This window comes from Musa acuminata, chromosome BXJ2-4 (genome assembly GCF_036884655.1).
Source record: "Musa acuminata AAA Group cultivar baxijiao chromosome BXJ2-4, Cavendish_Baxijiao_AAA, whole genome shotgun sequence".
NCBI lineage: Eukaryota > Viridiplantae > Streptophyta > Magnoliopsida > Zingiberales > Musaceae > Musa > Musa acuminata.
The window spans coordinates 40,828,456-40,848,821 of record NC_088341.1 but is presented as its reverse complement, the minus strand read 5'-3'; the positions used below and the strand labels follow the sequence as shown (position 1 = coordinate 40,848,821).

The 20,366-nt window shown below is 36.6% G+C and overlaps 2 protein-coding genes across 3 annotated transcripts; one reads left to right on the top strand and one right to left on the bottom strand.

Moving 5' to 3' along the window:
* Window positions 1–1,068: 1,068 nt before the first annotated feature.
* LOC135610896 (protein IQ-DOMAIN 5-like) lies at window positions 1,069–11,798 on the bottom strand. 2 transcript variants are annotated; one of them, XM_065105918.1, is made up of 8 exons: window positions 11,608–11,798; window positions 10,778–10,849; window positions 8,909–9,026; window positions 7,674–7,910; window positions 6,385–6,615; window positions 5,313–5,426; window positions 2,588–3,095; window positions 1,069–1,559 (listed from the first exon to the last, which is right to left on the bottom strand). In XM_065105918.1, the coding sequence occupies exons 3-8, from the start codon at window positions 8,999–9,001 to the stop codon at window positions 1,453–1,455; spliced, it is 1,290 nt and encodes a 429-aa protein (XP_064961990.1). In that variant the 5' UTR covers window positions 9,002–9,026; window positions 10,778–10,849; window positions 11,608–11,798; the 3' UTR covers window positions 1,069–1,452. The 2 variants fall into 2 exon arrangements, with proteins under 2 accessions (XP_064961990.1, XP_064961989.1); XM_065105917.1 differs by lacking the exon at window positions 10,778–10,849.
* A 5,305-nt stretch (window positions 11,799–17,103) lies between these two features.
* On the top strand, window positions 17,104–19,981 carry LOC135610893 (dnaJ protein homolog 2-like). The gene is made up of 7 exons (XM_065105911.1): window positions 17,104–17,190; window positions 17,256–17,405; window positions 18,167–18,332; window positions 18,464–18,605; window positions 18,677–18,953; window positions 19,067–19,265; window positions 19,349–19,981. Exons 2-7 carry the CDS (start codon window positions 17,256–17,258, stop codon window positions 19,669–19,671), a joined length of 1,257 nt encoding a protein of 418 aa, XP_064961983.1. The 5' UTR covers window positions 17,104–17,190; the 3' UTR covers window positions 19,672–19,981.
* Window positions 19,982–20,366: the final 385 nt, after the last annotated feature.

Below are 20,366 nucleotides of genomic sequence, written 5' to 3'. Positions count from 1 at the left end.
AAGTCATTCAAGCATTTATTAGGATATCTTTAAAATATATTTTTATAATCTGGATATTATATTGCAAATGCTAAAATATGAAATACATTAGTATTCCTACATTTGGAATGAGTTATGATACTCTTTAAAATCATAAAATTATTACAGAAAATATAACCCTTATTTTTTTTCTCTCGTTCTCTAAAAATAAATATGAATTATATCTTCTATACAATATAATTTTATTTATTTATTTATAAAATTTATTTTCTATTTATTCATATAATTAATTTTTTTATTTAATATATATCTAGATCATACAATTTTAAAAAAAAAAGAGAAACATTTATTTATTTATTTTTGTTTAAATAAAAAATTATTTTCTTTGTTTTTTAAATAAATATTAAAACATATTAGAAAGATAAATTTATCACATAACATTCAATAGACTTTTAAAATACAATTTTGTTAAATAATATTTACGCTAATATAAATTTAAAATATAATTTTCACCTAACATTTATCATACACTCAAGGCATTTCATGATTAAACATTCTCTCAAATCTCTTTCTCTAAATATATATTAAAAAAATATAAATATATTTTTAAACATTGATTTTAAATTCCAAAAACACACGTGGTTTGCACGTGACAGCACAAAAAATATTTTTTAGAGATACACAAAACAAAAACTTGTTACTAAGATATGAGTTAGTGGGTAAATTTCCTCCCAACAAAGCATGCTATGCAATCATTTCAATTAAATTCTTAAAACTGGTTCATAGAAAAAGATTTGAGCAGAAAAATACCACAGAACAAATCTGACAAATCAAAGCCCCCAAGCACAACGTACACTGATAGAAAAAGTAACATTTTGAAGTTAAAAGAGTTTTTCTTTTTTTGTTCTTTCTCAGTGCATCCTATGAATCTATCTTTTGCATCTAGACTTGTTTGACTTCAACATCCAATCTCATTGAATGCCTACAGGCCAAAACATCAAGCGAAACAACTGCGAATGCAGACATTCAAAAGAGAGAATCCCATACGACTAATGTGCACAGCAGTCATGTGAATGGTTCTCACGGAAATAGTATCAATGGCAAGTGGGATCCATTATTCAGCTCATTTAAAACACAACCATCATATTCTTCTGCACAATGTAAATGATATAGAAGCATTAATAGCCTCAACAGTAAACAAAAATTGGCAATTACATAGTTTGACATAAAACGACAATACACAGAGACCAAGCAATAATTCAACAGAATAAGCTGATCACGATATTGAGGTTAAGCACTATCGGACATTCTGCACCGAAAAAGTAGTGGTGTAGAGAATCGTGCCATCATAATTTACCTAAACCAGATCATGCAAATATGTATCGATGAAAAGTTCAGTCCAGTAGAGGAAAGCTTATGATCAGCTACTGGATGATGAATCAAAAACTCAAATTGGTTTCTTGTATCTGCAATTCAGCTCCTTTGATGCTTTGACAGATTTAAGCGTGCCTTTAGGGTGCTTCTGTTTTCTGACTGGTTTATTGCAACTTTATTTGCAGCATGCTTCCCCACTCCTAGACCTGCTTGATATCAGTGTCATGTTAGTAAGAAGCTCCAAAACTAGTTCAGCGGCCAGTCAGCTCAAGCAGGCAAAGTAATGACGTATTAAAATGATCAATATAGCCAAGTGCTGAAGGAAGAAAAAAGACTTTCTAGATTCAAATACTATCTTCACAAGTTTAAAATTAAGGTGTCCTTTGTATATTACTCCCTGATTTATATGGAATTAGCAAATTAATCCCTCAAGTCTTCGCATTTGGATGGTTCTCCTTGGAATCCGAAACTGTGATGCATACATGTCCCACGAACTATACAAAAGGAAATGTTCTAAAAGGATTCTGCTTCAGAGTAAAATAATCAGTATGTATAATATTTAGTATTTGGTGATCTCTATCCTTTCTTCCTCCTTGGAACCATATTGAAATTCTCGTATATATTGCTAAACTTCCTATTTTCATATCCCAAATCTAAACAAAACAAACCTTTAGTCCTCTTAAGGTTTAAATCTTCTCATTCTTCTAGGTCGCTAATCATTTTCAATTTTATTGCCATTCCATTTTAATTATAAGGCCTTGGCATGTGATTTAATGGGTTTAAGGAGCCATATTTTTTGTAGATTTTCAAAATTAGAAATGGAGATACGTTGAATTGAAAAAGGTTAGAGACTAAGATCAAATACATCCAAAATAAATACAGAAATATGAGAAAGTATTAAATCAGTTTACCTCTATATCTGTCTTAACCATAGACACAAGACCAGTATATATTGTCATCAACAGCTAATCTTTTGATGCCAGCAAAGTCAGATGTTTCTTAGGAACAAAAAGAGAGAAAAGACACTTAGCAGCCTGATTATCAAATCGCTGCTGAATATTTTTAAAAATGTGGTAGAAGTATGTCATATGCACAAATGAATCATAATATGGGCACATGAGATACCCAATAGAAAATCCCGACAAATGCATTTATTTCAAGACAAAATGTTGCTATAGTTGCATATGCAGGAAAACTTAAGGATGATAAAATTGCTGGGAACAAGTGGGCATACCGCTGGTTGATAAGGACAACTTCTTAACCTGTGATTCCACTGGAGATGGCCTATCCTTCAGGTTGCTCAAAGACCGAGCTCCAACAGCAGAAGTTTGGGATGTAGTTTCTATGCAAACCTCCTCAGATGAAGGCTTTTGTTTTGGCTGGCTTGAAGAAAAACCAGAAGTCGCTAGCACATTAGCAGACTGGTTTGAGGAGAAACCACTTGCACGAGACACCAGTGGCACTGATTTATGGTTTATGATATTCGAGTGAAGATTTGAAATGGGTCTCTTGCCAATGGGTACATTCTGAGTCTGGGATTGAGTCTGCAATCCACTGATTTCGTTCTTCCTTTCAGCTGTTCCATTCTCGTGAATTTTAACCCCATCTTTAAGACTAATATCAAGAAACCTATTCTCCCATGGACGAACAGCCATCCATCTCTCTAACCAGTTCCAACCCCAGTTATTTTTATCTGGCTCAAAACCCGCAGAGGCAGCTGGCTTCCTAAGGCCTGCTTGCCACTGAAATGAAACTAAAGTCAAAATTCAATGGTTCAATTAATATATAGGATTGAAAACATAATTAGCAAAATGCCATAACTAACAGATCAATTTTTGTGTATCATCAACACCACATATCACTCTTGTTGTTACTTTAATTAAAAATGCCAAGCTAATAAAGCCCAATTAAGTGTAGCTTTATCGATATGAGGAATCTTCCCAATTCCAGCAGTTGCTTCTAAGGTAGCATGTTACTTTAATTAAAAATGCTAAGCTAATAAAGCCCAATTAAATGCAGCTTCATTGAGATAAGGAACCTTCCCAATTTCCAGCAGCTGCTTCTAAGGTAGCAAATAGATGCAAATAGGAGAGTGGGGAGGGGGGGGGCAGTGCTGTTGGTGGAAATTAACAGTGGATTGACAAACAAAAGTTATCTAAGTGGTTAATAACAGATTAAACATGTAAATTGCAACCTCAGTATATAATGTAATATGGAGATTATTGGGTACCTTGAGGGTATGAAAGCTTGCAGGCATAAGCATAAGCATCAACATTCAATAGAAGCAGAATGGAGAACAAGCAGAGAATGGTCACGGACAAATAGATTTACTAAATGTAAGCATTGCTGACATAATTCCTCATGTATCAAATGAAATACAGGAACTAGTTAACATTTTCTCATATTCTTGTACAGAAATAACCTTTATCCTATTGAACAATTCTGCAAGTCAAATTAATATGTAAAGTACAATAGTGCTTACAAGGTCTCTACCATATAAGCTCATTTTCCTATTACTCGAATAACTCACGTTTACATGATCTAGGCTCAAAACAGACAACAAAGTATTGGGAAGGTGCTCATTACCAAAACAATTTAAACAACAAGATCTAAATTTGATATACCTAAAAATAGACTCACATCAGTAGTGACCTAGAGCTTGAGTTATAGTGAGCTATAGCTTGAGATATTCTTAGAGTGCATTTTATACGTTCCTTTTCTGAGACTTGTCCCATGTGATTTTAAGCATGGATCGTAACACTATATGCTATTAGCGCATTAACCACTGGTGCATTTGCCCCACTGGGAACTACAATGCATCCTAATAAATTTTCATTCAAGCAAAGACATGAACTATATACTATGTGAACAACATGGTAACTCATCCAGAATGCCACATCACCTACAGGAAAATATTATTATCTAATTGTATCTGTGTGTAGCTTAATGAGGTCATCATTTATTTGATTGGGAGTTTTTCCATTTTTATAATTGTGGAACATCAAAATAGCTTAAGATAATATATAACAAGGTTTAAAACTTCAATCTGATACCAGTATCCAGAAACCAGTGGTACAGTACCAATAGAGTCCATACAGAGAAAAACAATGTTCGGACTTAGGAGAACAATTAAAGGACTCTTTCAAGTCCGGCATTGGTGGGAACCTTGTGAACTAACCATATGGGTGATGTACCACAGTACCATTGTGCTAGTTTTCTGACAGAGTAGTGTAACATGATCAATACTCTGCAAGTTCTAAGCTCTTTTCGGCAACTTGTCTCATATGGTTATAGGCCTAATTAATCACAAAAAATATGCACATTCGACAAGGTAAAATGTGTTCTTATGTTCAAGAAAAGTCATGTACCCGTTAAAATAACTTTCTGCAGTTGGTAGCTCTCACACCCATGATTTACTTGTAAGATAAAACCTTAAAATGAAACAGGACCATCTCCAAACAAAAGGATAACAAGCACTTCAAATGCAATCATGTAGCCTTGACATATCCTGATAGAAACTTAACTGAGGAAGAACACAAAATAGAGCTTTTTTAGTTTCAGCCCTTACTATGACTAGAAAATATGGCAATGATGTTAATATTGGGACCATAGTGTACTAAAAAGATCAAATTTGGCAAAATAAAAGGTCAGCAAGGCCAACAAGAGATAGATAACAAAAGACTGGTGAAAGCAAAAAAGGCAGTTTTAAGACCTCTTTGGTTATAGTTGTCTAGCAGAGTGCCACATTTTTTGCATTATCTTTATCCCCTTTAAATGGAAAGAGTAAGTGCAATTCAGCAAAATCAACTAACCTAGTCCTATAAAGGATGAAGCCATATTTGAACATAATTTCCATGATACCCAAAAGCTTGCATTGCCATGGTAAAGATTTAGAATATCAAACTTTTAGACCATAATCCAGATGTCCTCTGCATGGTTATGTTCCCATTAGAGGATACCTGATGAGTGACAGCATATGCCATAGCTCTCTCACGCTTGGCAGCAGCTTCTTGCCTCCTCAACAACTTCGATTGAATTTCCTCCACAGAGCCAACACTGTCACACCAGCCTTCCTGCACCCGCACCATTAAATTTAAAATTACTCCTAGATTGACTTAACCGCAGACATGACAATTCTATTTGATTTAATAAAACAAAAAGGCATTAGCACAAAGTTCCCAGAATTAGGCACATGCTAGACTGATTTATGATTCCATTAGTTCAAGTACAACAAAAGGAGAAACCAAAGAGAACAAGGGAATCTTGGGATAATATTCTAGAGCTAAGCAAGATAGTGTGTCAAAGGGTGCTCCTATACACAACTTCAGAAAAGAACAATATTACTAGGATGATTTTGCAATGCAAGAAAGGCCATAGGGATCAATATTTGTTAATGGCATACATCCCTGATTTTTAAATTTCACCAAAGTGGAACATGTATTAGGTTCAAAATGCAAAATCCAGATGCCAAAACAGCATTTAGTTAATGTACCAACATATAGGACTAAATGGCATGAAACAAGTGTATATGGGTGCACATAAAGTGTATAACCTAGGAAGATTTAAACTTCTTATAACACTAAAATTCTTGTTAGCTGTTTTTGTCAAAATCAACGGCCTAGAGCTTTGCAGTTGGTTGATGCTACTACATGAAATGGCCAACAAGCATAGAGGTTTGCACTTCAGATTTATTCCAAAGTTGAACAATGCAAGTTTCAGAACACAGTGTATCAGAAAGTATAAACACACAAATATGTGGACATATATACATGACTTATGGTAACTGGTATGAACAAATAAGCAGACTATCAAATAGCGGCAAAGATAAATGAACACACACAATAAAACAACAGAATCATCAAATCAAATTACTTGGGATACAAACATTAGTCCATAGAAATGTGGAACAAAAGTAGGTTTTGCCATTATTCTACTTAGTAGGAAGGTAGTCATAATATATGAGAAGGGAGACATATAATTTCATCTTATTTAAAGTTTTAAACTGTAGCTGGTGGAAATTTGGCATCTTACCTCTATTTCTCTAGTGCGAGCTTCTTCATGTGATTGTTGTTCCTGAACCGTTTGACCTCCCAATTGACTTTCTAATGCCAAGCGAACTCGCCTGGCTCTTACACGGGCCTGCACCCTTACCAGAGCTTGCATGCAGCGAAGAGTTATTGCAGCTTGTTTTCTCACAGCATGACCCCTAACGAGGGCCTGTAATCTAACTAGTCCTTTGAGAGCCCGTAAAGCCCTTCTAGCCTGAAATGAGAATAAATCTATCTATTAAAAGGCAATACGCTATATATTACACATTATAGATTGGAAAAATAAAATGAAAAAGGAGGAAGAAAGATTTTTAGTGCCACCAGCAATTTCTTGATGCCGGTCTGGGAGGCTGTAGCTGCTTTGGTCATTACTCCTATTGTAGAAAATCTTCTTACTTTTAGCAGTGGTCTTTTTATTATACTGCCCTTGGATATACTGAAAGAAACATGTGCTGGATGTTTTCGGAGCAAGTGCTCATCGTTGTTGTCAACATTACCATCATCATAAGTAACAAATGCTTTTCCAAAATATGAGGACAACTATAGAGCCAAAATTAACTGAGAGCGCCACAACATATATATATGATAGGACTTTGCAACTGCCACCCCAAGTTGTTAACAAAATTCTAAGCAAGAAAAACTTAATAAAGGACTTATTAAGTTACATATTTGATTAATGTCTAAGCTCATGCAACCAAGGAGCATGTAGCATTTCCCTGGACATGAAATAGAGAAGACAAAAAAGTGTCAATACAAGAAGTAGTGTTCATCTCAAAGGCGCAAAAAAGCCAATGGAACACAATTTCCATGCTACATAAATCTATTATGAAATATTTCTATGGCAATAGTCATATAATTTGATTGTTCACACATCATCAGAATGCAAATGTAAGTTCATCATAAGCTAATCGTCATATCAAGTTTCTTGAGAAAAAGGTTATTCAAAGTCAGGATTGTTGTTTCGGCACAGGGAAGTCTTGACACATCACAATATCTTGTCATGCTATGTCAGCTGCTCAGACCAAAAATTGACTGTTTCATTAAATATCTTATTCACATTTTTATACCTTAAATTGTTGTATATTAAACTATCTACCGCAAGAAGTATACTAACAAATAACGCAGTGCAGAAGCTCTGGCCAATGTGGTATCTAGGGAAGTGAGAGGTATACTAAAACATGGTACTTAAAAGGAACTTGTCAAACTACATTTGTAAACTTATCAAACTCAAATGCGCCATTTATATATGCCAAAAAGAAATAGGACTAATACCAGGAATGCTCGAAAAGCAGTTTGAATAACCGTGGCAGCCCACTCGTCTCTCATGTTCTGCCGAGTTTGACTTGTCATTTGTGCGGTAGGAGAGGAAGCAGAATCTGAATTTGACTGTAGATTGGCATCTCCAGTTGATAGAGCCGATCCCAGAGCCAACTCGTCTTCTGTTGTACCAGGATCAAGACCAACATAGTTTTTCTTCTGGCTATTCAACTTGTTGGCAGAGGCACTAGTCTGAAATGATAAAAGAGAATGAGGTGCAAAAACAAAAGCAGAGACCATCTTAAAGGTAGTTCAATCAGGAAAAAAAAGAAAGAAAAGCAGTATATTTCGTTACGGGCAATTTCATTCCTCATAATTAAACACTGACTGTGCAAACAAGTCCTGATAACCACATTCAGCTGCATAAACTGCTTCTTGTCATTTAGATCTATTTATATGTCATGTGATATATTAAATATCCATATCAAAAGTTGCTTCCCTCCAATACCCCGACCATCCTTAAATAAAAGTGACATCAAAGAGGCATAAGATGCAGGAACTCGCAAGTAGGGAATACAGATATCTGTATTATCTTATAAGAAGCTTAAAACTCAGCAAAGTATTAACAAGCAAACACGACAGACTTGGCCCAATCTTCCAATCCCTACATACTTCAGTCAAGCTTGAACCAAGAACAGAAGTATAAGATTGAACCTGATGTCGAGATAAGAAAAAATATCCAGTTATGTTCATTAAAATCATAAATTTAGGATATTATAGCCATGTCGGGAGCCCAGCTCCAAGCACATTTATTCATATCGGAATAAAAACATCTTGGCAAATTCTATACAGTGTGCCCGAGCTGGTTTGCAATTTGGGTTGTCTATTCAATCCATTAACAGTCCTGCACCAAGCATGATGCTCCTTGTTCCTGGAACAGTTAAGAAAACATCAGGCACATTTATGATATTATATATATCCTGTAACGACCATAATCATAAATGAGACTGTTTTCTTGGCCTTGATGATATTCTTTCTCAGTTTCTCCTAAAGACATCCAAGCCAGAATTGTTCTCTTTATTTAGACCAAAACATTGAGTTAAGCATATTTATTAAATAATTTTCATATTAAAGATGCCTAGAAAAGGTTTATAATTCAACGTCAGTCAACACGGTCAAAGAGCATGAAACCATAATATTGGAAGTTTGGAACTAATATTAAGACAATGCATGTAAAAAGGTCAACCCACATATTTATCATTTTCTGGATGTTGCGATTTCTCATGTTTCCTTATTCCAACCAACGATCTAAGCCATTTTGCAGATATACCCATGATATTCATCAGTTCAACTTTAGATGAATATGGCCTGCAATAGAAAAGACAACAAAGTTAGGATTTAACCAACAGTGGTCATTCTTCTTTGCCAAGGCAGAAGAAGGATATGTGAGAAGACTTATATCAAGTCACAGAATCTTATGATATTATATGCCTACATAATATGAAAGTTCAGAGTAGACAAACTGTGAAGGTATTAAAGGAACTTCATAATTGCAAAAGCTTGGAAAATAAAGAAAAGTTCAAATTATCTATGACCTGGAAGCTTCAAGACAAGAACAAAAATGAACTTGCATCATTGACTCTTCCATTATATATGAGTCACATGTTTAAAGTATTTGAACTTAGTTAAAGATAATTAAGGAGGTTGCATAAGAAGCAGCTCAGCTAATTCTCTCCCTCCTTAAGTTATACATAGACACCCTAGAAAAAGACTATAAAAGGTCAATATATATAAGTTATACATATGACAATAAAACTAAGAAATAAGTTGTACATGTTTTTCTATGACATAAAAAGTGTTCTCTAACTTCTTTTTACCTTGTATCATTCTTTCTCTATTGGTTTACCTGTCTACTTTTCTATTCTACTCATCTTCTTCATCTGATGATTTGCCCTTTAGGGCATCATTTAGGGCTATGCCCCTTTCCTAAGCAAGCAACAAAAGATTGGCAATAGGGAAACTAGAAACTTGCTCCGGATGATATAAAAGGACATAATATGAGGATGCTTAATCTACTTTTGCGTCGTCCATGATTCTATAAAATGAAAAATAATGGAAGAAATTATGTTCATTCTAGGACAAAGACATTTGCCATGATGATTTCCTCTCTCTTATTCAAAGTTTTGAGAATTATTTTGGTTTTGAGGAACAACTGTTATTAAGTCCTTATATCCAGGACACAATCTTGATATAGAAGAGATAAACTTCAATTCAGCTAACAATGGAGAAAGTTCAGTCATCACAAGAGAAACAGATATACTATGGTCAAATCATCAAGGGGAGCATTTTATTTAAAAATTATCCTTCATCTGGGGCTTGGTAATGAACCCAATAACACAAAGAGCAACTCATAGCCCAATCTAAAATTTTGGGTATGGACTCTCATTTTGCATCATTAACATTGTCAGAATGCGTTGGTCCAAGATCAACACCTGATAATGCATAAAGCACTAATCAACTCAAATCTGACATGAAATGTTGGCTAAGAATTTCAGGTTGGATTCATAAGCTTATGCAGAATCCAATCTGATTTTGTCTGTACTTTCATCCCTTGTCTCAACTTAACTTGAATTGCATTCATCTAACAAGCAATTGCCAGATACGATAATTCAATGACTGCAAGACTCGAGGAACAAGTGCTCCAGATGTGGCATGCACCTAGAATGCAGTATAGGGTGGGGATTGGGTTGATACATTTGGACGCATGTCACGTATGACTGGCTTAAGTCGTGCACATCATAAGCAGCATTTCTATTTTCCAAAAGCATAGTAGTCTATTTTATATGGGATTGATATTATTATCTTGCCAGTCATAAGATCCTTGTCTATTGAATAAATAACAACTGATTTATGGATAGGTAGAGACTAAGGAAGGTTCAATTAAAGAAGTAAGCTTTAAATGCACAATATACAAGTCAACCATTTCTTGATGAACCCCACTCTACAAAAGACAATATCTGGGTAGTTAAACTAAGAAGAATCTAAGTAATTACAGAAGGCAAGTTGCTCACAAAGAAAAACCTGAAGCACGACAAAATTACCAGACAAGCTCATTCTACCTGGGCCATGCAAATAATTTTCAGCAAGGATGCGGAAGTGAAGATGAAGCCATCATCAGATCCCAGTCAGGTCTAATGTGTGGGATACAAATAAGAAAAACGGTGGAAGCAACTCCATAATGGATAACACAATTGACAATATATTACATGATCGGATAGTAGGTAAACAAACACTCTCTTAAATGCCAGTAAAAAAATCAAATCTACGTCAATGTACTGGTGTTTGTCCACCTAAATGAATTGAGAAAACGCAACACATTGCAGTTCGATCGCATAAAAGGGAAGAGACATATTGTAGAATGAGCTCTGAAGGGATTTCGTACTCCAAATATAGCAAGATCGACTGAAACGCAATCAAATCCGCAAAGACCATTTCACTTCAAAGAAATCAAAATTCGAATTTTTTTAGCTCAAAAATGGCACCGTTTGAGAAAATGCAACAGATTGCAGTTGGCTTGCATCAAGAGAAAAGACATTCTGGCAAAATCAACTCAGAAGCATTCCAATCAGCACCAGCCATTTCACTCCAAAGCTAGCAAAACCCAATTTTTAGCTCAAAACTGACACCACAAGCCGCTCATCTTACAGAGGACCAACAACAAATCAAATACGGTGCATGAAAAATCGCAACTTGACAACAAAGAAGAACAAAAATGGAGGAACACGAATACGAAAAAAAAAAGACTCGGATTCAACTAGAGCACCCCACAAACGGGCGACATCGAGAAGAAGGGGTTCGACCAAGAGCTCAGACCCCATGTGCGGATCAACACAAAACTCAGCGAGGGCGACGGTGGGAATTAAACAAGGGATTCGAAACCGGAGCTCACCTCAGACTTTGAGATCGAGGGGGGCGTACACTTCCATCTCTCGTCACTGTTACGAGCCTTTTCTTCTTCCCTCCTTTTTGCTTTCTTGGCTGCCAACTTGTCCTGTGCCCCCCTCTCTCGCTCACGCCTTTTCCCTGCCCTTTTCCTGCTCTCTTCCAAAGCCGGAAGTTGCAGGTGCACTTTTCATCAGTCGGCCGATCAAAAGGCCAAAAGAAACCACTTTTTGTTTCCTCCTCTATTTACATTAAAATTTTATAATTAGCCTTGTAAATTGTATAAAATTATATTTTTCAATATAAAACCAGGATTACGATTAAGGTGCATTGTTCAGGCAATCAAGTATCCAAGTGAAATCCATTATGTTTAATGGAAGTATAGAGTTATAAATACATTTGATAGGGAGGGAAAGTATCAGCTCACCAATTCATCCTATCACCTGCCCGAGTAGGCCACCTAAGCAAAGGTATGAGGGGCTCCCACCAACCAATCGTCAACAGGAAATCAGCCTATGATACATACCTATCTTAGAGAACTACAAGAACCACTCCTCACTAACACGAAGAAAGAGTCATGTCGCCGCATTAATGATTAGCGACCAGTGATTTCAATAGGCGCTCGGGCGAGGTAAGGCGAGGCCCGAGCGCCTCGCTTCAAAGATGTGTCGCCTGGGCGCTCACCCGAGTACAGGCGAGCTCCTGGCTTAAATCAGACGACCGAACCAGATTTTAGGTCTGATTAGTCTTTGATGCTTTAGTTGGTTCAATCGAACCAACTAAATCACTGATATCAGGCTCTCTCTCGCGATTTCCCCAACTTTCCCAATTCTAACACTCACGATTTTGTCGTTGAGATTTCTTCTCCGATGTTGCTGTTCTCTACTGTCAATGTCATCGTTGTTGCTTGTCGCTACTGTCACTACTTGCCGCTGTCACAATTGCTACTCGTCAACTGCTCATCGCTGCCACAATCGCTGCTCGTCACTACTGTCGTCACTCCCGTTGTCACTCGCCGCTCCCGCTCTAACTACAGCTGTCGTCTACTACTGTTATCATTGCCTCAGTAGCCTCGGTCTTCTCACACTCTTCTCACTATACTATTAACAGTATACTACTAACTGTATACTAATAATAGTATTTTTATTTATTAGATTAATAATATATTATTTTTTAGTTTAATACTATTAATTCTTATTTATTTAATAATATAGTTTTAATTTAAAAATAAAAAAATACTATTATGATTTTTTTATTGTGATTTTGTACCTACTTTTCTTAATTTAATAGTATTTTTATTTAAATAATTATATTTATTAATTATATTATATATTTTTATATTTTAGCATCTCGCTTCGCTCGTGGCATAGTTCGCCTTTGGTACTTGGCGCCTTTTGGACCTTGGTATAGAGCGTTTTTGGACCTTGGCGCCTTTTGGTACTTAGCGCTTTTTAAATCACTGCTAGTGGCATAGTTCGCCTTCCCCACACCTCCCCTTTTGGATGACTAAAGGAGGGATCATTCTCTACCAAACTCAAAGCGATAGAGAATGTCATCCCAATGGCCCAATGTCGACTTTGACCTTGGGACAATGCATCGATAAGCCACCTCCATTAATAGCACATGATGAGTAGTGTATTGGGGACAATCACTGATCTCCATTCTCGTCGTTAGATGCTCATGTATAAAAATCAAGCCTCATACCAAACAGAGGCAAGCGAGCAAACACTACACTCTCCTTAATACAGTTAACTCACTCATTCCCCATCTCCTTAACTTAAACATCGAAGAGGTCGTATCGAGACTCCCCCAGGCATCGACTTGTCGTGCAGGATCCCCAATGCAATTGAGGAAGAGTTAGGAGATGACTTCCTCATGAGCAAGATGGTCCATCTTCTCATATCAGTTTGCTCCCTCCATAGGTAGGAAGCTCTCCACGCTGGCTATCTACGTCGACTCCTCATGTCAACTCCCTGTCGACCAACTCTCCATGCTAACTCTTTACGTCGGCTCCCCATGCCAGCTCTCTATGCTAGCTCCTCACGCCAATTCTCTATGTCGGTTGCTCATGCCAACCCCCGACCAACCATCTCTCCATAGCAGCTTTTTATGCCCACACCTCACACCAACTCTCCATAATATTTTTTCACGTCAACTCTCCAGGAAGGACCTATACTTTTAACGTTGAACCAAGTCGAACCGACTCATCAATCAACGATCTCAATGTAACAATAATATTAAGCTTTTTTTAGAACTTAATTTTTTAGGATAAACGATGACTCAACTCCGGCATTATATAGTGTTGCGAGATAACTCTCTCTAATAAATAATGAATTAAGTAAAATAGCCTCGTAACTTCTGAAAATAAATCTTCATACAAAAAGGTCATAGTCATCATGCTCGGATGGATGACACACCCCAAAGGTAAAAAAAATAATGATTTAATGAAAAAGGAGTGAAACGTGATTATAATGGTCATAAGATAGTTAAATTTCTTATCATGATACTATAACAATTTAGGATATTACCATTAGTAATCTCCTTATTATTTACAATCTCATGTTAAAAAAATTAAATATTTTTTATGTTGTTTTTATAAATAAATACATACTCTTAATTTATAATTTAATTTTAATATAAATCTTTGTATTCTTTATCTATATTTTTTTTTCTCGTCCTCTCAATTGAAGATGATGTAAAATAACAAAAGAAAAAGATGGATAATAAAATAAGACGAACTAAAAATTAAAGAGAAGGATATCAAAAATAAATTTTGATATTTTTTATGATAATTTAATTTTTTAAAATTATGTATATTTTATAATGAGTCAGAAAATACTATAGTTGCATTAACCTAAAAGATATTATTGGCGGTTGGAAGAGCCAATAATAATAGAGTGTGCATGCGGATTGTGACAAAGGAAAAAAAAGAAAAAGAAAAAAATGAGGGTAAAAATAAAATTAAAAGATATTTGGATAGTAAATATTATTTTATTATTTTTTTAAAAAAATATGAATAATAAAAAGGATTATGAATGGTATGAATAGAATCCAAATAATAAGTTCAAATACCTATCACCCAATTAAGATAATTTATTGGAAGAAATAAAATTACCTCAACTTCGAGTCCTATGCACGTCGTGTAATAGTTGAATCGAGGGAATATAATTAAATGGCATTCAACCACTCATCTTACACATACGGCACATGTGATTGGAGGATGAGTAGCATCATAAGCAATGGAGGTTTGTGATGTTGTAAACGAAAAAAAAATATATTACAATAGCGAAAGCAATAACACAAGCATTGCATACAAATGACTCGCTTAGCTATGGATTGCTTGTTAGGGTCGATACGCGCACACGAGAGCCTACGCCACCCCCCTCACATGATCGTTAATCGGAGTGCGATCACTGAGAAAGTTGCACAAGTTAACCACCCTCTTGGTTCTCCCCTCGGTCACATCACTAGTCTCCAATGACCTATTGCCTCATCCATGATTTCAAAAGGGCTCGCATGCATAATCATAGGAAACATTAATCCTAGACAGCGTGATGCAGTTGTTCTCTCCAACCACTCGACACTTAGCCCCATCTCATGTTTGTTTCAAATGTGCTCTTGCCCTGATAAATGATGCGCCCTAACCATCCTTCCCTGATGCAATCATCAAGAAGACGTGTTTAGTAGTCTCGATATAAATGAGCCCCTGACAATATGAGGAGCTTCAGGGATAATGAGCAGTCGACTGCCCTCCATTGGCTAATCAGGTATAAACGTTAGTCCTCAAAACTAGATGGGGTAAGCAAGCTCAATATAAACTCTTTTGTGTTCTATAAAATCTTATCCACCTATTCTACTGGCTTAATAATCAGAGGGGTCGGGTCAGGATATCTGTCTTGACACCGACCGTGCATGATCCTAATGCATCTAAGGAGCACCTTGAGACGACGCTGAGCGTTTCCAAGCAAGGTTAAGGCACTCATCGAGACAACCATTGAGCTTCCGTCAATAAATAAGCTACACGTCGAGACGACCACATATTGATCACTGTAAACCAGCAACATCTTAGGAGTTCATCTCCCACCTTAGCTTCCTACTTGGATCATATCCATGTGACCTACATGGATTTTTTGGACTGGTCCATATATTGACTCTTCGGTCAACAATAATAAAGCAATAACATATCCAATATTTGCGTTAGAGGGAACTAAAAAGCTAAAAAGAAAAAATAAAACGTTCATATGTTCATTTTCTCACATATTTTTGAGACTGCGACAAATACTAATCGGAGGAAGGACAATCGAGATTGCAGAGGAATGACACGGTATCATCAACACCAATAAAGTGACAATACATCAATCCCGACATGCCGCGTGCCATCCACGAAATAATAGATGAAACATCCAATCATGATGCTACGTTTGTCATTAAAGCAAATTGACATTAGTTAGTCCAATCGGAGGATGCCAACCCAATAGAGTCATTGAGGGAAAATATATTGATGATTAATTAAGGGCATCCCAACTCATTCTTTGGCACCAAGCAACTATCTCATAATAATTTTGAATTAGTCTTGCAATAGACACTAATTAAGATATTTATAATAAACGCCAATTACATCAGGCGTAGCATTGATTTATTTTCTTTGTTCTTCACAATGATAACAAATAGTGGGTGAACATCAACACATGTTACAATCATTAAATGCATATTATAATAAATAAATTAAAATAATTATTTTTATATAACTTAAAAGAAAACAATATTATTCACTATATATATATATATATATATTAAAATTATTTATTTTTTGATTATTTATAGGAAAATGATTCTAATAGCACTCAACTTGTTTGCCTAATATATATATATATATATATATATATATTTTTTATGTATCTTTCCATAAAACGAATGTGTTTTTAATCATATAAAAAATTATAATATAATATTTTTATAGAATTTTATAAAATTATTATGTTTATAATATTTTTACAATGCGCTGTAGTATTTTTAACAACAATAGAAAAACACTATAACATAATAAAAATACTATAATATATATTTATATATTAATAATGATTTAAGGACACAGATAACACTAATTATAATGTTGGCTCAGAACATCCACATAAATGAACTCAAATGAAAAGAAAAACAAATAGATGCCTCCTTATATTTCGATAACATTTATCATTTTATTTAACTTGGTAAATTTGAAAAACACTTTCCTTGACTTTTGCTATATTTCGATAACACTTCCAAGAAAACACTTCGAAGGGAAAAACACTTCAAGAAAATAAACACGTCTTTGCCTCGACTTTTGCTTCCATTCCCATTGTGGCATGCAAAAGGGTCCACGGAAAACAACGAGAACTCCCCATCTCGACCGCCCATCTTCGATCTGACGATCCAGATTGCCTCATGGACCAATTCGGGGAATCAGCTTCTAGAGCCTTCTTCCAGCCCACCCACCCCACTTTTAGCGTTTTCCGCCTCTTATTTCCTCCTCCCTCCCTCGATCGTCATCTCCATTCAGCAGATCGGGTTGCGTCGTTCTGGAACCGATTCACGCTTGGGCAACACTGAGGTACCGATCTCGCGGTTCCGCTTGCGATCTCGGATAGACTGACTGACTAGGGTTTCGCCGAAAAGATGTTCGGGAGGGCGCCCAAGAAGAGCGACAACACGCGGTACTATGAGATCCTCGGAGTGTCGAAGAACGCGTCGCAGGAGGATCTGAAAAAGGCGTATCGCAAGGCCGCCATCAAGAACCACCCCGATAAGGGCGGCGACCCCGAAAAGGTGAGGAAATCCTTGCTTGTCGGCATCTTGTTGCGTTGATCTGTCGTTGAACAGGTGAAATTAATGTCCCGATCAACGATTTGTGTTAGGAAGACCGTCTTCCGTCGTTTATCTTTAGCTTTTGGATGCATCTTTAGCGTTTGCTCATTGTTTTACCTACTTTTGCCATTAGGTAGACTTTTCTTCGGTCAGTTGGTATCTTGTGGTAGAAAGGTCAGTTTTTTTGTCTTGATGTACTGATCTTTCAGCACTTGCTTATACATGTTTCTTTGGTGTGTTTGCTGGTTTATGATCAGTGTGCTTTTGACTTGGATCTGATTCTGAAAGTATATGGTAGATCATACTTAATGGTGTATATACCCGAAAATTGAGTGGAAATATAGATCATACTTAGTGGTGTATAGATCCGAAAATTGAGTGTAAATCTATCTCTTTTGGCAATAATATGCACTGTAATACTTGTGTATGTGGAGAGCCGGGAAAATAGCTAAAAATCTCTATTCAAATGTTTGAAGTCATCAAAACTTTTTTCTCTCAATTTTAGGGATGAGATTGGTTCTAGATGATGTGGAGAGTTGAGATTGTTTGCTTGGTTGAAATGTTCTTAGTTTAACTCATTGATGTCTTATTATATGTTGCCTATTTTTCGTTAAGATGTATGAAAGGTTTGTGATATAATTTGTTAGGCAATCATGAATAATGATCTATTTCTCTTGTCTTGGAGATGGTTATAACAAAAATGTTATGGTTTCCCTTTACAGTTCAAGGAATTGGCCCAGGCTTATGAGGTTCTAAGTGACCCTGAGAAGCGTGAAATCTACGATCAGTATGGGGAGGATGCCCTCAAGGAGGGAATGGGCAGCGGTGGAGGTGGCCACAACCCGTTTGATATCTTTGAGTCATTCTTCGGTGGAAGCACCTTTGGAGGTAAAGCTGTGCACTCTAGTGTGTGTTTTCCAACTGTTAACATAATATTGTGCCACCAGGATTAGCATAATGATTTAAAATTATCAGTTCCTCACTTCCTCCTAAGTAGTAGTGTTACCTGCCATGGACAGGAGGTGGAAGCAGTCGGGGACGAAGGCAAAGGAGGGGGGAGGACGTGATCCATCCTCTTAAGGTGTCTTTAGAGGATCTGTACAATGGGACTTCAAAGAAACTCTCTCTTTCACGGAATGTTATCTGCCAAAAGTGCAAGGGGTGTGTTGTCTGCCTCTGTTGGAATGTTGTATATGCGCTGAATGTTCCGTAATCTCTCAATACTTGTACAGGAAGGGTTCTAAGTCCGGTGCTTCAATGAAGTGCTCTGGTTGTCAAGGTTCGGGCATGAAGGTCACAATTCGTCAGCTAGGGCCTGGCATGATCCAGCAAATGCAGCACCCTTGCAATGAGTGCAAGGGGACAGGGGAGATGATTAATGACAAAGATCGCTGCCCGCAATGTAAAGGTGAGAAGGTTGTTCAGGAGAAGAAAGTGCTGGAGGTAATAGTTGAGAAAGGAATGCAGAACGGCCAGAAGATTTCGTTCCCTGGAGAGGCAGATGAGGCGGTATGTTATGGAAAACACTAATCCATAAGAACTAAGTTGGGGTACACATAATTATGTCTAGTTTCTTGTTGTTCTTGATGTACTAACCTAGATTGTGTGCTCGTGTGTTGCAGCCTGATACGGTTACTGGAGATATTGTGTTTGTACTGCAACAGAAGGATCATCCAAAGTACAAGAGAAAGGGAGATGATATCTTTTACGAGCACACATTATCCCTTACTGAAGCTCTCTGTGGCTTCCAGTTTGTTTTGACCCATTTAGATAACAGGCAACTACTCATCAAGTTGAACCCTGGTGAAGTTGTGAAGCCCGGTATGAAACTTAAATTAGCCTGTTCAAAAATTTAATATTCTCAGTCCAGGCTTTAAATCAATGACATATTGCTATCGATGTAGATCAATTCAAGGCAATAAATGACGAGGGCATGCCAATGTACCAGAGGCCCTTCATGAGGGGGAAGCTCTACATCCACTTTACGGTGGACTTCCCGGATTCACTGACACCAGATCAGTGCAAAGCTCTTGAGGCTGTGCTTCCTCCAAAACCTGCGTCTCAGATGACCGACATGGAGCTGGATGAGTGCGAGGAAACAACAGTACATGATGTTAACATGGAGGAGGAGATGCGGAGGAAGCAAGCTCAGGCTCAGGAGGCATATGAGGAGGATGATGATGATGTCCATGGAGGTGCCCAGAGAGTGCAGTGCGCTCAGCAATAAGCATAACTAATTGACCTTGGTTTGCATTAGGTTACTAATGAATTACTCTCATAACCATCTTCACCATGGTACTCATGGAGCAAAACTCTGATTTGCAACTGCAGGCCATTCACAGCCTTTGCATGTGCATGATTTGCAACTGCAGGCCATTCACAGCCTTTGCATGCGCATCCTTTTGACTTCCGAATGCTCACTGATATCATCCAGGATTGCATCTTTCCTTTAGTCATATGTTTTCCGATTGATATTGTTTGATCTTTCAAGAAAAAAATTAGAAATTATCGAATATAGTTGTAGTTCTTGTGTGTTACTAATGCGTTTTCTATGTGTGGGTAAATTTGCTATTTGCTTACATGAAACAATTCATTATTGTTATTGTCTTCTCTATCAACAAAGAAGGCAAAGAAAATAAACAACTTGATGCTAATTACTCAAAGTTTGAGAATTTCTTGTATAGCATTTTAATTTTAGAAAATTCTCTTAGAATGTCCTTGGTCCCATGAAAGGATTGTTTTACCTTTACCTTCGGTGGACTTATCATTGTCTCTTATCTTGCATTGTTGCCGGAGTTTAAATTCGCCCATCAATTATTTTAAACCTAGATTTAAACAATTACGATAATTTAACATATTATTAAGCCACATAAGTAAATGTTGTCCCACCTCATAATGGGCCCACATATTATTTAGCAAGTG